This window comes from Rhinolophus sinicus, linkage group LG07, assembly GCF_036562045.2.
Source record: "Rhinolophus sinicus isolate RSC01 linkage group LG07, ASM3656204v1, whole genome shotgun sequence".
Taxonomy (NCBI): domain Eukaryota; kingdom Metazoa; phylum Chordata; class Mammalia; order Chiroptera; family Rhinolophidae; genus Rhinolophus; species Rhinolophus sinicus.
Window position 1 is genome coordinate 47,189,704 of NC_133757.1, and position 15,571 is coordinate 47,205,274.

The following is a 15,571-nucleotide window of genomic DNA, read 5'->3' on the forward strand; positions in this document are numbered from 1 at the left end:
AGGGAATAAACTGGGAAAGTGGGTGGGCATGAAGGACTTTCACATCTGGCCATGTTGCGCTGTCCTCCCACACTCCCGCTGGTTTCTGGAGAAGGCATGGGCAGCTTTCTCCTAAAAGACTGATTTGGCATAAGTAGTACCATCTCTGTGTGCATCCGCAGTCAGGGACTCCTGCCTGATAGAATTAGCCACTGGAGTCAGCTCTGAGCATGCCTGACGAGGCCCCGGGGGAGATACTGCATGAGGAGGCAGCCATCCACCTCTGCGTCCAGGAAGCAGTCGTGGCTGGACTGCTGGCACCTGCTTATTGATTTGGGGACCTTTACAATCAAATCCGATCATGGGAAGTTAATGGTTTCTTTAGAAAACATTTGAGTCCTTAATTATTTGTAGAGTACTGTGCTCAGCTGGGGGAACAGCTATAAACCCGGTAGAAATGGTCCCTATTCTTGTGGAGTGTAAATAATTACTCGCTGTCTTATAAGTGGAAAGCCACGGACTAGGGTGCCACGAGAGCAGATAGGGGCTAGTGGTCAGATCTTGGCTGGGAAATCACTACCTTCGGAACTGCTTAAAGCCAGGCTCTAGATGCACAAAGGGAGTATTGTATTAGAAATTTTGTAAGGGAGAGTCAAATGGATAGTTACCAATATGTAGTTTTGCTTCCTCTCTTTTTAATGGTTTATCTCTAAGCATCTTGAAACACTTTATGAGTGTCATATCAGATACCAATAATGTGTGTGTGTGTGTGTGTGTGTGTGTCTATATATCTATCAATTTGCCTATCTACCTAACAGTATACACAAATATACGTGTGTCTATGTCTATCTATTTGTCCGTCTATCTATCTATCTATCTATCTATCTATCTATCTATCTATCTAACAGTATACACAAATGTGTGTGTGTGTGTGTGTGTGTGTGTGTGTGTGTGTGTATGCATGCTTTCATTTAATCTTTCAAAACCCTCAGCAAGGTTGTCAGGACCAGAAGTATTATCTTTGTGTGTCCCAGGGCAGTTTTCTCGCCCTTGCAGCTCCTTCCCTGGTCGTCCTGCTGCCTGTCTTGTGTGCTGCAGACGGAAAGCAGAGATTTTATTCCCCATTTAGAAACAGGGACTGGAGTTCCAGAGGAGATAGGTGACTTTCTCAAGGTCTTAAAGAAAATCTGGAATGGGACCCAGCGAGCTATTCCTGCTCCCTCTGCTTCTTTCCTCTAGGAGAAAAAGCCATCTTTGTTGATTTTAATGATTAGAATGTGTATTTTAATTCTCTCCCCCACAAATCAATAAATATGGGTTAATTTTTTATTATGAAATAGTTGAGGTGCTTAAAAAATATTGAAGTTAACGTAACACACACCTGTGTATTCACTCTTCATTTGAAAAATAACAGACACAAGTACAATGACAGTACAGGCATGACTGAAACCCCTTCTGTGTCCGTCTTTGGTCCCATTCCTTTCTCCATCCAGAGGTGACCTCTGTCCTGAATTTGGTGTTTATCATTTCCGTGCATGTATTATACTTTCATTGCATATCATGTAAACAGTATAGAGTGTTACTTGATACGATTTTCACCTTTTGTTGAGGGTGCTATACTGGATGTATCCTTCTGCAGCTTGCTTTCGCTAGCTCAGCATTCCATATGGGGGATTTTTCCATGCTGATCCATCTAGCTCTATTTCATCAGTTTAAGCTGCTGTACGGTCTTACGTTGTGTGACTACAGCACAATTAGTTTATCTATTCTTTTGATGGGCATTTGGCTTTCTAATTTTTCACGTTATAAACAGTCTGGTGCATAGTTCCTTCAGTCCTCACGCAAGATTCCCTAGGCTGCGTCTCTAGGGCTGGAATTTCCAGGTGGAGGTGTGTGGACATCTTCCCGTTTTCAAGATTTTGCCAAACTGCCATCCTCTGTGGTCATGCCAGTTCCCGCTCCCATCAGCACGTTGTACACGTTCCTGTTGTTCCACACCAACCCTTGGTACAGGCAAACCTTTAAAACTTTTTGATAATTTTTAAAGAGTCTGCTTCTTCTCAGTTCTTTTCATTCACATTACAGCATTCAAGCTTAGTTTAAAATTAGCCATTTCTTAGTTTGCCTTATCAAGCAGAGCCCTTGTTGCAAAGTATTACTGAATGAAGTTGACAACTTTCATTGTGAGCAGTGCCAGCCCGGGCTGCTGCTAAAATGTTTGCCCAGTACCGAGGAGGGGGAGTAGATGCAGGCAAAGGCTTATGAGCACTCGCTGTGGCCCCTTGCGCTCAAGCGTGAATCCGTTAAACTTTTCTGAGAATTAAAACACACATGTGTACTTTTCCCCACACATCCTCTCTTCCTGGGTGGATCTCACCCCAGCAGGGCTGGCTTATCAGTTCCCTAAGTGTGCCCAGCTCTGTTAGAGAAAACTCAACCCAGAAGCCTCTTTCAGCTTCCTTTCTGTAAAAGGAGAGGGTGGCAGCACGGAAAACTGAAATGTGAAGTCTGCAGCTCAGCCCTTTGCAAATAGAAGCCGAGCGAGAGGTCCATTTCTGTGCGAGGCAGACAATGTTGGATCATGTTTGTCTGGTTCCAAGCTTGATTGCAGGCTCGCAGATACCGAGATCTGGAGGGTACCTCAGAGGGAAGGGCACACTGAGTGACTGTGAGAGGCCTGTCTTTTCCCCATCATAGGTCTCATTTAATCATTACTAGTCATAACACTAATAATCCAAGCCAATGGGTAATGCCTGTCACAGTTACGGCCAGGTCCTGCCGTGTTTCCCCGAAAATAAGACCGGATCTTATATTAAGTTTTGCTCCGGTAGGGCTTGTTTACAGGGGATGTCTTATTTTTTCATGTATAACGATCTACATTTATTCAAATACAGTCATGTCGTCGTCTTCTGGAACATCGTCATAATGTACTAAATGCGTCCATCTGGCTGAGATCTTAACAGGGGCTTCTTTTTGGGGAAACACGGTATGCTAAAGGCATAATAACATCCCCAAAACGCCCCTGAGAGGTAGGTACTATTATAACCACTTGTGGATGAGGACTCAAGACAGTAAATGGAAAAGCCAGACAGCATGCAGACCCGTCTGATGGCAGAGTCCCTGCTTTTGTTTTTAAATTGGTTTATCATTCACATACCATAAAATTCACTATTTTAAGGAGTACAATCCAGTGGTTTCTACTACATTCAAAGGTTGTGCAACCATCACCACTATCTAATTCCAGAACATTTTAATCACCCCCAAAAGAAACCCCATAACCATTAGCAGTCACTCCCCATTTCTTCCTCCAGCCAGCCCATGACCATCTACTAATCTACTTTTTTTTTTTTTTAATGGATTTGCCTCTTCTGGACAAATGGAATCATACAATATGTGGCCTTTGTACCTGATTCCTTTCACTTAGCATTATAGTTTCAAGGTTCATCCTTGCTGTCTCATGTATCATTACTTCATTTTTTATTGCAGAATAATATTCAGTTGTACCAATATACACCAAATTTTGCTCATGTGTTTGTCAGTTGATGAACATTTGTGTTGTTTTCACTTTGGTGCTGTTATAAATAAAGCTGCTGTGAATGTATGTATACACATATTTCCTGTGTGGACGTATGCTTTCGTGTCTCTTGAGTATATGCATGGGAGTGGAATTGCTGGGAGAGCCCCTGTTTTTATCCACCGTGAGGAAGGCATTGTCTCCATTTAGAAATGAGGAAACTGAGCCCTCCAAGTGGTGAAGTGACTTGTCGATGATCACGCAGCTCACAATGACAGGGACTGGAACATTACCAAGTTCCCTGACTCAGAACTCCGTTCTCTCATTTTGCTGTTTAGGGAAATAGATCTAAGGAGGGAAAGAGCTGGGGGAGGGGCAGAGCTGGGCTCAGGACGCTCCGGGTACCCCAACCCCCATTTTCTTCCTCCCCATCTTCACCAACACCAGCACACTGGTTTGTGAGTCTCCATCCTTACCTCCCCACCCTCCACCCCAGCTGCTCAGTGTTGACCAACTCCCTCCACGTGGGAAGGAAATTGACCCAATAAAGTCATTTACAGTGACATATTAGGAACTTTTCCTGGTTTTCATATTTTTCCCATACCCTTTCCCTTTGTCTACCTCCCCCATCCTTGTTTGTATTTCAAAGAGCAGCCCCAGAGAAGGCACTGCTAACCTGCAAGAAGAGCCCCTAATTCTCCCTGTGGTGCCCACGCGTAGAGATTGTTCTAGGGTTCTCTCCCAGGCCCTGCCTGGCCATATTGTAAGCAGCTTATTTCCTTGATTGACTGACACATGGAGTTTGTCTTCAGCTATTATTCAGTCTCGCTCATTTTTCCGATGTCTCGTGCCTTCTGGTACCCTCTCTGGATGGGTGGGGTGAGTGGAGTAGGAGACCCTGGCTGCTATTGTGATAAAGACACCACCTCATCTTTGCAAAGTTCTTTTCCATTTACAGAACACTCTCACATGCTTGATTTAGTTGAGTCCTTCCAGCAAGCTTGAATACAGGTTACTTCTATCTGCGTCTTACTGCACATGGGGCAGGTGAGCCTCAGGAAGTGGAATTGACGGGATCTCGGTGGCCAGAAAACAGTAGGGCTGGGACGGGGACACAGGTCTGTCTGACACTAGTGGGAGCTCTCACCGTGCATGCAGAGCCAGGGCCGTTGTGCAGGGCTCCCCTTCCAGAGAAGTGCATTGCAGTGATCTCCCCCGTAGCAGCCGTCACTAACGGCTTCCATGATGGTCATGTGACTGGAAGCTGCACTATCCAGAACAGTAGCCCCCAGCCACGTGTGGCTGTTGAGCACTTGAAATGTGGCAACTCTGGTTTGAAATGTGCCATTAAGTATAAAATACACACAGGATTTCGAAGACTTTGTAATGACAGAAAGATATATAAAATAGGTCAGTAATGATTTTAAAAACATTGATTACATGTGGGAATATTTTGGCTATATAGGGTTAAATAAAATGTTATTAAAATTAATTTTACCTGTTTTTTAGGAACGTGGCTATTAGAAAACTTAAAATTAAACGTGCGGTTTGCATAATATCCCTGTTAGACAGCGTTCTGCTAGACAGTGAACTTTGTGGCTCCCAGATTTGGACAGGGGCACTCTGCATTTAAAACAGTGGGTTCCTGGGGTCCTTGGGCCTCGGTTTCCTCCTAAGACCAGGGCCTGGAATCCATGATCTCTAAAGGATCCCTCTAGCTTGAGCAGTGCTGTTCGGTGGACATCAAGTTCTCTGTGCCTCAGTTTCCTTATCTGTCAGATGGGGTAAATGTGTCCTGCCTGACTATCTGCCCATTTATCAAATTAGAGCATGGGTGGGGAAACACTTGGAAAGTGTACAGAACTGTGCAAATGTTATCATGGTTATTCAGCCATGGTTGTTCACACACCTGTAGGCACCGTGACAGACATGGTTGGGGAATGCAGCTTTCTGGATGACAGGGTAGGTGGCCAGAGCCCTGAGCGGGGCACCGATGCTGGGTACCATTCTGCCTCTGCCACCATGGATTTCTGAAAAGCCAATGTCCTAAGGAGTACAGTGTCACCGAGTTCCTGTGCCGCCGTAGGTGAGGGCGAGAGGGCAGTTTTTATGATTGCTGTTTACTGATGGAAAAACACAGAGATGGAGTGACTTGCTCAAGGTTAGAGAGGGAGTCAGTGTAGCTGGAAAAGGCCTGAGGTCTTTTGATTTCTAGTTCCTACCCTGCAGTATTTGCAACTCATGGCTTTAGGGTCTGGTTGTCTCATAGTGAAAGCAAAACTGCATTTCAGATCATTCTTTCCCTCTTGTGTGGAGGCACCTGGGACATTGGGAACTGTGAGTCTGGAGCCTGGCCCCTGCCCAGCCTCGGAGGCCCAGAGTGAAGCCTGTTGTTCTTGCCCAGCCACATTCCAGGGTTGTTCTGCTCCCCTTTAGGTACCAGGTGCTTCCTTTATTTTTAGCTAGTTCAGTATGACAGCTTTGTTGTCGTCCTGGGCAACGGCTTGGTCTTTCTCACCAGCCAGGAAGTACCTCTTAGGGGGTACCAAGGTCACCAGGAGGACCTTGGGTATGACCTCAAGGCCTCCCGCAGTCTTCCTGGCAAGAGGAGTCTGGGGTCAGGGACGGAGCACCAACGTTGGAGTTCACGCTGGAGCCGCCCTGGTTGCTGGATGCTCAGGGCCTGTTGCTTAACTTTGCGACCCCAGGTTCCTCCTGTGTGAAGCGAGGTTGATAACGCCCACCCTGCAAGTGTGCAGATTGGATCAGGGTCTGGGCCCCGTCCACGCTTCCTGTTTCATCTCAGCTCCTGGAACCTTAGTTTCTGCATCAAGAAGGGGGACCCCATTTTCCTCCTGATTTGTTGGGAGTAAACAGAAGTGTCGTATGAACAATCCTGCTGCTTAATAGGTGCTCTGCCCACGCTCAGGGAGACAGAACAGTTCCGAAGCACAAATAAAACGGTAGAGACGGCACTGAGAGCGGTGTCTGAACCTCGAAACAGAGAGTGGGCAGAGGGAACCCCCCCCTTGCAGTGTTTAACATGCCGAAAGGACCCTGTGTGCTTTGCTGATGTTCGCACACACAGTTTTGACTCAGGAGCCTCTGACGTGGAATTTTTTTTCCCAAGCACGTTTCCCCCGGTGACTTCGGGTATTCAGCAGCCTCTGGGAGGCTTGAGTAGCGGAGTGAGAGCCTGATTATCTATAGGGCTCCGGGTCCGGGGCCTCAGCCTTGAGATGCAGATGTTATGAGAGGAAGGCGGGGTGGGGTTAGAGAACCCCTGGAACACTCTGTCCTCAAGGAGAGGCCCCACACAGGTCACCATGAGGCCAAAGTGAGGGGCTGGTGCTGGAGGGCTGGGCCATTCAGGGAAGAGGAGTCTCGGGCCTTATCTGAGCCAGCAAACCCTGCTGAGACTGCGAGCTAGGCGTCACCGGAGGCCTTCCCGCCCAGCAGAACAACACCCAGCCCAGCTAAGAAGCCACGCTGAGGGCTTTAGGGGGACACAAAGGGCCGGGAAAGTATGGCCTCTGCACCCCTGGCCCTCATGCTCTAGCTGGAGGCACAGACCATGCACGTGTTGCTGCAGCGCCTGGGAAAGACTCTCACACTGCGACGTGTTCATCGGGGCAAATTAATTCCTACATGGTGACACCGACGGCCGAGGGGATGCCGAGGAGGGGAGCAGCCGATGTTGGGTGGGGCAGATCATGGCATGTCCTTCAGAGGAGGTGAGTGTGGAGATAGGCTTTGGGAGACAGACGGCGTGGGGCACGGAGAGGCCATGTGCAGGCCAAGAGGCAGAACAGAGGTGGAGCTGTGAGGAAGGACCTTTGGGGGCGAAGAACCACTATCAGGGCCCCAGGCTGCCTGAGGGAAGGCAGGAGTGTGCTGGAAGTCGATGGTTCCTGTAGGGCACCCCCAAGGTCAAAATGTCTCCCGTTATGGCCAACTTCCTCTCTGTGACCAGCTGCTCAGAGTGGGACAGAAATGTGGGTTCCTCGGCCGGCCACCGCCTGCAGCTGTGAGGGGTTGCTGGGCAGCCCCACGAGCCACCGGCAGGCAGAAGGAGGGGTTGGGCCGGCACACACCACAGCAGACGGTCTGTTGGGCTTGGACCTTTGGGCTTCCTATGGCTTTTGAACTCCCTTCCCAAGATTGTGTGAGACTGGAATTGAGCAGAGCAGGCAACTTGGAGCTGGTGGGAGGTGAACAAGGCCTCCTACAAATCATACTCGAGTGGTGTGCCTTCTGCCAGGCAGGGAGCTGTGTGGCATTGATGCCACCTGTATTCCCACATCTCCCTGCTCCAGGGAGAATCCGGCCTGGGTTCTCCTTGAGTGGAGCAAGAAAAGTACAGAGGATGGAGCACAGGGTCAGGAATCAGGGAACTGGTATCTATCCCGGTTCTCTTGCTGAGCAGTTAGAGAGCCTCTCTGGCCGCTTATATTTCCTTGGGCTGTTGCAAGTGAGGACATCATTGCAAGTGGTGCCTTATGTCTTCGGACGGGATAGTTTAAAGAGCAGGCGAAAGTGCTGTGCAAAGCAGAGAGGCTTTTATCCATCAAAGTCGTTGAACACACCCATGTATGGATGGAAGACGGAGGTGCCTACAGGATGGCCAAGCCAGAGTCTACATTGCCTTGTCCATGCCACGTCCTGGGTCCTGAGGACCCAGTATGGCTGTCAGTACGAGTCTTAGAAGCAGTTCCCAGAGGAAATAGGAAGGTAGAGTTAAGGGTTCAAAAGAGAAAGTGTTTGTGATGTGATTCCATTCTTGTAAAATGAAATGAAAAAACCCAAGTTTTGTATGTATGAATCAATATGAGTCTTAGAGGCAGTTCCCAGAGGAAATAGGAAGGTAGAGTTAAGTAGGACACCTGCTGAGTTTGTTTAAGTAGGAAAACCGTCCTCCGACATAAAGCTTTATTAGCAAGGGTATCTCTGGGGAGATTGGGGGGAGAGTCATACTTCTCACTTTTATGCATTTGTGTGTTGTTCACATGTCTTTTAATAATAAGTATTACTATTGTTACCATAACTTAATATTAGTTGTTTTTATAAACTAATAAAAGAGGGCAAATGTTTCAGAGGAATTTGGCCAGAATCTTTCCTTTGCCATGGTTTCAGGTGTAGTGCCACCGACCTTTAGTTTTCTACAGATGGGTCAATAACATTTGGTAATCAATGCATTTTTCTAGGTATTTGGGTAAAAAGAGTTGGGGAGATGTAATTATGTCAGTTAGACAGGGGAAGGAGGGAGCTGGTCTCCCTTTTGATCATTTAGATGAGAGGATGGGAAATGACATTTGGTGCTTACTTTGTTCTTGGCACATTACTAAAATTTTCCCGAAAGCTGTCTGAGGTGAAAGTATTATTATCCTCATCTTAAAAGTGAAGAAAGCAAGACTCAGAGAGTCTTGTCCAAGGTCACGCAGCTAATAAACGGCAGATCTTGGATTTGAACCTATCTCTTTCTGTCTGTGGCTCTGTGTTCTTCCTGCCACGTGAGAAAGAATGGACGTGTGTAAGGAGAAGCCCAAAACGAAAGGTTAGAAAGCTGCCACTTACAGGCCATGCGACTTTGCATGAGTCATGGGTCTCAGTTTCCTCTGCTATAAGATGGAGGTTATGATATCTTTCCTGCCCACTTCCCTGGGCCTCTGTGCCTGGAGAAAAGGAACTAACATATTAGCACCCGCTCCATGCCCGGCGCCTGGCATCCATGAGCTCATCTCTCCTCTTTCTCTGACATCCAAATGGGCTCATTTATGTGAGAGCCCTGTGTGTAAAGGGGAAAGCCCTTTGCAAATGGGAGTTGTTACTAAAATAATATTAATCGCTCAGGACTCGTCCTCTTCTGAGTCAGTCTAGAAAAGAGAAGCGAATCTGATGTTGAAATCTGCCTGCTCTTACGCAAGAGACCTTCTTAACCTTTCACGGTCAGCTCCCCAATTTCCTTTGCAAGTAAAGTGTCTCACTTGCAAAGTTCATTTTAAAGGCCTGTACCCAACACCTTCAGTCACACCTATTGCTCTGCCCTGTTCTTGATCCTCATGGGAGAGGACAAGAAAGGGAGTGAAAATTTTCCATGGCCATGTCCCCTTGGATGGGGTCAAAATGCCTGGGTCACCAGTGGTTACGCCTCCTGCCACGACTGGCCTGTTCACTTGGGCATGTCCAGTCTTGAATTGTTTTTTTGTGTATGTTCTCTTGGGAGCAGGCGGGGGGCTGGGGTCGGGCACAGAAATGTTTGAGTTTAGCCCAGTGCGGGGGGCCCATGGGTTTGTCCATTAGCTGGATGGCTCTGGGCCAGGAGACTTGGCGAGGCTGTGTTCTCTCTTCTGATGTTTCCGGAGCTGTCTCTGCTGCATTCCAGCCTCTGGAGATGCTGAGATCCTTCAGGTCCTCATGGTCCGAAAGTACCATCTAGACAAGTATTTGCACAGTATTTGGACACGAGTGCCCGCCCTGTGCAGCCAGCCTGACTCCAGCCCTCAAGAGAAGGGTGTCCCATCTCCCTTCCAGAGAATGAGGTCCTGGAGGCTGGACCAGGGTCCTTGTCAGTCTTGGCAAACCATCTGCAGGACCCCACATGACTTGTTGTGTTGGGGTCCCAGCACCTCCCTGTTTCCTTCCCAGCCTGACCAGAGTCCTACATGCTTACATCAGACAACCCTGTGTGAGAGGGAGACCTCGGGGCTCTGGGGGTTCCTATCATGACTCCTGGGAGCCTCCGTTTTATGATAGACAGCTTACGATAGACATTCCAAAGGCGGGGGCTCGCAGCTTGAAGCTGCCAGAAGAGGTGCTGCGTTGTGCCCTCCTGTCATCAAAATGTAGAGCTGGGGGTTTGAGGCACAAGAGGGATTCTTTGGGTACCAGCGTTTGGCCAGAGCAGTAAAGCAGCTACAGGTTGGAGGGAGCATCCTACGAGGAAGGATTGTGGCCGTGTGAGTGTGAGAGAGGAGGAGGAGAGGAAAAGATCTGGAGACGCAGGGGACAGAAATAGAAAAGTTGAAAAGGCCACAAACTCTGTCAGACTTCCAAAGACCGGAAGTTGGCCTTTTCCAGGTAGCATCCTTGCTGTCTCACCCCTCCCGGGCTTCAGGCCCCATGTTAGGTAAGAAATAGTAGCTGTCTCACTGGGTTTCTTGTAGAGGTCAGCCACACCAAGATCTGGAACAAACGGGCAGGAGTGGTTTTCCTGACACCCTTCTTTCCTACCTTCTTCTGCCACCACCCATTCTCAGCCTCTTTCCCCGGTGGACTGTGGCAGCCCAGCCAGCTGCCAGGCAGGGAGGCCTTTGTTCAGTGAGGTGCTGGGTAGGGTGGGGGAGTCCTGGGTCAGCCCCAACCTCAGGACCTCTGATAGTTCAGAGGCCCCTCCTGGCTCCCAAGGAAAGTGCTCCCCTCAGCTTATCCTCCTTGACATGAGCTCCAGGAGTCCTCAAGTTCAGGGCCAGCTTTGCTCCAAGTGGGACCCTCTTTTTGGCTCCAGTTTCCACATCTCTTTGGAGAGGGGTTGTACTGCATGATGATTCGTGAACCTGACCCAGAGGAGGAAGGCCCTCCTTGTATAGACACTTGGGGGCCAGGTTCTCCCCTGTCCCCAGCCCGCTTGCTTACTTGGGCTTCTGGACTCTATTTGGCTTTGGCTTGGCTGTCCTAAAAGGTTGGGATTCTCGGATCAGTGTCCTGTGCTGGGCTGCACCGTGAGTTAGGAGGCAGGATGGCTACAGAGACACGGAGAGGGCCCTGCCTTTTCTAGAAGCTGCTTCTTGTCCAGCTGGAAAACCTCAGCAACTTTGCTTGGGCCTGCCCTCCACAGTATAGGGGGACCAGCCTTCCCCCAGGGATGAGAACGATTGTAGGGAGAGTGTTAGTCTTGCAGGTAGGAGACCTGACTCCTGGCTGTGTGTTTTGAACTAATCACTTAGCTTCTTGGAACCTCAGTCTCCTTATCCGTAAAATGGGGATTAAGAATGTCTCTTTGAACAGGGTCGCTTTGAAGGTTAAATGACATACTAGATGTGAAAGCACTTGAAAACCACAATATAACAATAAAGTATTCCAGCATTCAATGTTCATTGAATTCCTCTTTTGTGCCAAGCGACTGGGTGAGTTCCAAAGGTCTGTTCAACATGTTGCCTTTCTTTGGGGAACTCCCCCGTTATCAGAGGAGATGGAAATGTCAACAAACAGATCACGATGATGTAAGGTGAGGCGTGTGGCAGTCGGAGCATGTCCAAAACGCGAGAGTAGCAGGGTGACTATTACTGTACGGCCTCGCTCCTGCTCACCCGCTTCTACCCAGCGCACAGCCTGATCTTTCGGAAACACACGTCTCATTGCTGAATACTCATCAGCGTCATCCCAAGGCTCTCTGTGCTTTGGGGTCAAGTCGAAATATGTTTAATGGCTGATACCGCCCTGCACGATTTAGCTCTTGACGGTCTTTCCAGTGGCCTCCCTTATACTGTGTGCTTGATCCACCTGGAGTTTATATTTCTGTTCATTGCACAAACCACCCTCTTTTGTCTTGGGCCTTCACACATGTTCTTGCTTGTGCCCAGGTGGACTCTGACATCACCCCTCCATGAAGCCTTTTCTGGCTCCAGCTCAGTAGACCCCCAGTGCTCCTGTGGCCTCTAATGCACACTCGTGTCGTGACTGCCTTCCCCTCAGCAGACTGTGGGTGCCATGGCAGCAAGGACTGCTGAGCCGGTGCTGCTGGCCTTGGCAGTAGAGCAGAGCATGTCTGCTTCGAGGGCTGTGATTCTGGCAATTTCTAGTTCAGCTCTCAGTGGTTTTTTTTTTAAAGATTTTATTGGGGAAGGGGAATAGGACTTTATTGGGGAACAATGTGTACTTACAGGACCTATTTTCAAGTCAAGTTGTTGTCCTTTCAATCTTAGTTGTGGAGGGTGCCGTTTAGCTTCAAATTGTTGTCCTTTCAGTCTTAGTTGTGGAGGGCGCAGCTCAGCTCCAGGTCCAGTTGCCGTTGCTAGTTGCAGGGGGCGCAGCCCACCATCCATTGCGGGAGTCGAACCGGCAACCTTGTGGTTGAGAAGACGCACTCCAACCAACTGAGCCATCTGGGAGCTCAGCGGCAGCTCAGCTCAAGGTGCCGTGTTCAATCTTAGTTGCAGGGGGCGCTGCCCACCATCCCTTACGGGACTCGAGGAATCAAACTGGCAACCTTGTGGTTGAGAGCCCGCACTCCAACCAACAACTGAGCCATCCGGGAGGCAGCTCAGCTCAAGATGTCATGCTCAATCTTAGTTGCAGGGGGTGGAGCCCACCATCCCTTGTGGGACTCGAGGAATTGAACCAGCAACCTTGTGGTTGAGAGCCCACTGGCCCATGTTAAGAGCCCACTGGCCCATGTGAGAATCGAACCGGCAGCCTTTGGAGTTAGGAGCATGGAGCTCTAACCACCTGAGCCACTGGGCTGGTCCTCTCAGGGTTTTTGATTGCTCTTCTTTGCATTGTTTTGTCACGAAGGGGAAAGGAAAAGGTGGTTGCAATAGAGGAGATTGGCGGTGGGGGCAGGATTGTCTCTGGCCACAGAAGATGCTGGGGGACTTTGGCCAGTGCCTTGATTGTCCGTGAGGCAGGAGCAGGCAGGGCCTGGGGGAGCTGAGCCATGGAGACCAAAGTGAGAAGGCTGCCCAGGACCAAAATACGCAGACGTGACCTAGGACTGGAGACTCTGTGTCCTTGAGTCAGGACATTTCCAGCCACCCTGAAATGTGAGCATGAGATGCCATTCTCAGAAGCAAATCAGCGTCAAGGTCTTTTCAGCTCCATTGGGTCATAAATCTGTCTCTTTATCCACGAGGAGCCTTCTGTGTGCAAGGCCGCTTGCAAGGCACTGGGAGGTCGAGGTGACAGGTGCAGAGAGCTGTGGTCCCGGTAGACTGTGTGGAAACATCAGTGCTGAGGGGTCACCTCCCGCCCATCTGTAGGAGGAAGTGACATTTGATCTGAACTGGAGGGGTAGGTGAGATTTGGATAGCTGGGAAGAGAAGGAGGTGCATTTCAGTAGGAAAGCCCAGCACCTACCAGGAATGGTAGAGGTGGGTTGGCCAGAGTTCAGGGAGCCTGGAGTGATACCTGCAGAGCACAGGTGCCTTGGACATGGGGAAGCATTGCAAGGCTTTGAGCAGAGGAGTGAATTGACCAGGGTTGCAGTTTAAGAAGGCAAATGTGGCAGTGGTGGAGAGGATGAGTTGGAAGGCAGGGGGTTGCAGGTGGAAAAGCATTACAGTGAATGACCGAGGAGTCAGGAATCCACGCATGTGGTTCTCAGGGCTTCCTAAGCCAATGAGTGGCAGAAAGAATGAATGGTGAGACAGAGTGACTTCTGGCGAACTCCACAAGGACAGGCGCCATGAGGACAGGTGCCCAGAGCCAGGCGCACAGTATGTGCCCAATAAATTATTTTTAAGAGAATAAATGAGAAGATACTCTGACGGAATAACAACCTGGGGGGCCTGAGGTTAGGAGCCTGGGAACCTTGAGGAGAAGGGGGAACCCAGGAAGAGGAGCAGCTTGGGTCAATATGTTGTGTGACTTGGAAGCATGGTCATATCAGCTGCGGCACTCGGGCATAGGAGCCTGTAGGGCTGGCTGTCTCCATACCTTCTGGGGATGGTGGGGTTGAGGTCTCTCTGCTCTGGGCCTGCCACCCCATGTTCTGAAGGCTTCCAACCCTCTGGCCACCATTTCTACCTACCTAGAAATCATGCCCAAGGAAACCCTCCACCAGCACTGTCTCCTGTTAGTAATAATAGCCAATGTTTATTGAACACTCTCTGTGTTCTTAGTACTTTGCCATCTCATTTGATCTTACAACAGTCTGTGAGTTTATCATCTCAGGTTTTTAGTTAAGGAAATTGAAATTCATACACCTGGTAAGTGACAGCGCTGGGATTGGAACCCCAGGTGGCTGGCCCTGGAACTCTCATTCTTAACCTCTGTGGCTCTGCCATCCATGCGAGGATGAGCCAGCTACTTTTCACAGAGGGAAGGAGTTGTGTGGAGGCTTAAGGTGCTTCTGGCATATACTTGGGGGTCGAAGGGCAACTGGCATGTAACGTCTGAGGATTGAAAGGGACCTCGGAGATATCTGGTTCATTTTACAGGGGAGGAATTGGGGCTCAGAGCATTTATAAGTGTGCTCTGAGTGGCATGGTTGATGGCATTTTAATGACTTCCCATTGTGTGGTGTGCCAGCATGGGGGGTCAAGTGCCCAGGGGAGCTGGACTATCTTAGGCAGGTGGCACCTCACCGTCCCTGTCGTCCCCCAGCCAAACTGAGCTGAAATGACCTTCCTCAGACTTGGCTTCACTCTCCGTCCTTCTCATCCTTCCCCCAGATTGACAAGTATCTCTATGCCATGCGGCTCTCCGATGAAACTCTGATCGATATCATGATCCGTTTCAAGAAGGAGATGAAGAATGGTCTTTCCCGGGATTTTAATCCGACAGCCACAGTCAAGATGTTGCCAACGTTTGTAAGGTCCATTCCTGATGGTTCAGGTGAGTCTCTCATCCAGAGATTGTCTCCAAGGGCTGAATACTCGGTGAAAACATCCTTCTAACTTTCCTTCATTTGTTCATCCATTCACTCACTCATCTGCTCACGCATTCATTCATTTACCATTTCATCCATCTGTTCTCTCATCCATCCTCCATTCATCATCCACCCATCCTCCATTCATCATCCATCCATCCATCCAACATAGGTCTACTGAGCATCTACCCTAGTGTGTCAGGCACTAGGGATACCGAGGTTGGACAACACTGACTGTCTAGTGGCTTGTGATAAGAAAGGGTAATATTTATGGACCTTCCAGATGCTGTGTAAGATCTTAACCGATGCTTATGTCTCTGGAACATGAAAGGCTGCAGAACAAACTGAAGAGTTCATTTTAGGAGAAGCTCTTCATCAGGGTATCAAGGCCTCCCTTCAGATAAGTAGCAATCCTCGTGACCCTGTGGGTCGCAGACACGGAGGGCAGGTTCAAGGCCCCATCTGAACAAATGTCACAGATGCTAAATCAAGGT

General features: G+C 49.1%; 1 protein-coding gene across 2 annotated transcripts in view; it reads left to right on the forward strand.

The window, feature by feature from the left end:
- Window positions 1–15,571, forward strand: part of HK1 (hexokinase 1) — a 61,935-nt gene that overhangs the window by 3,969 nt on the left and 42,395 nt on the right. Inside the window, exons 1-2 of one of the 2 annotated variants that reach the window (XM_019731720.2) lie at window positions 6,981–7,227; window positions 14,881–15,043. In XM_019731720.2, coding sequence (XP_019587279.1) covers window positions 7,207–7,227; window positions 14,881–15,043 — 184 coding nt within the window. In that variant the 5' untranslated portion in view covers window positions 6,981–7,206. Of the gene's footprint in view, window positions 1–6,980; window positions 7,228–14,880; window positions 15,044–15,571 lie in introns of those variants that run through there. The other variant, XM_019731719.2, reaches the window with a different exon arrangement.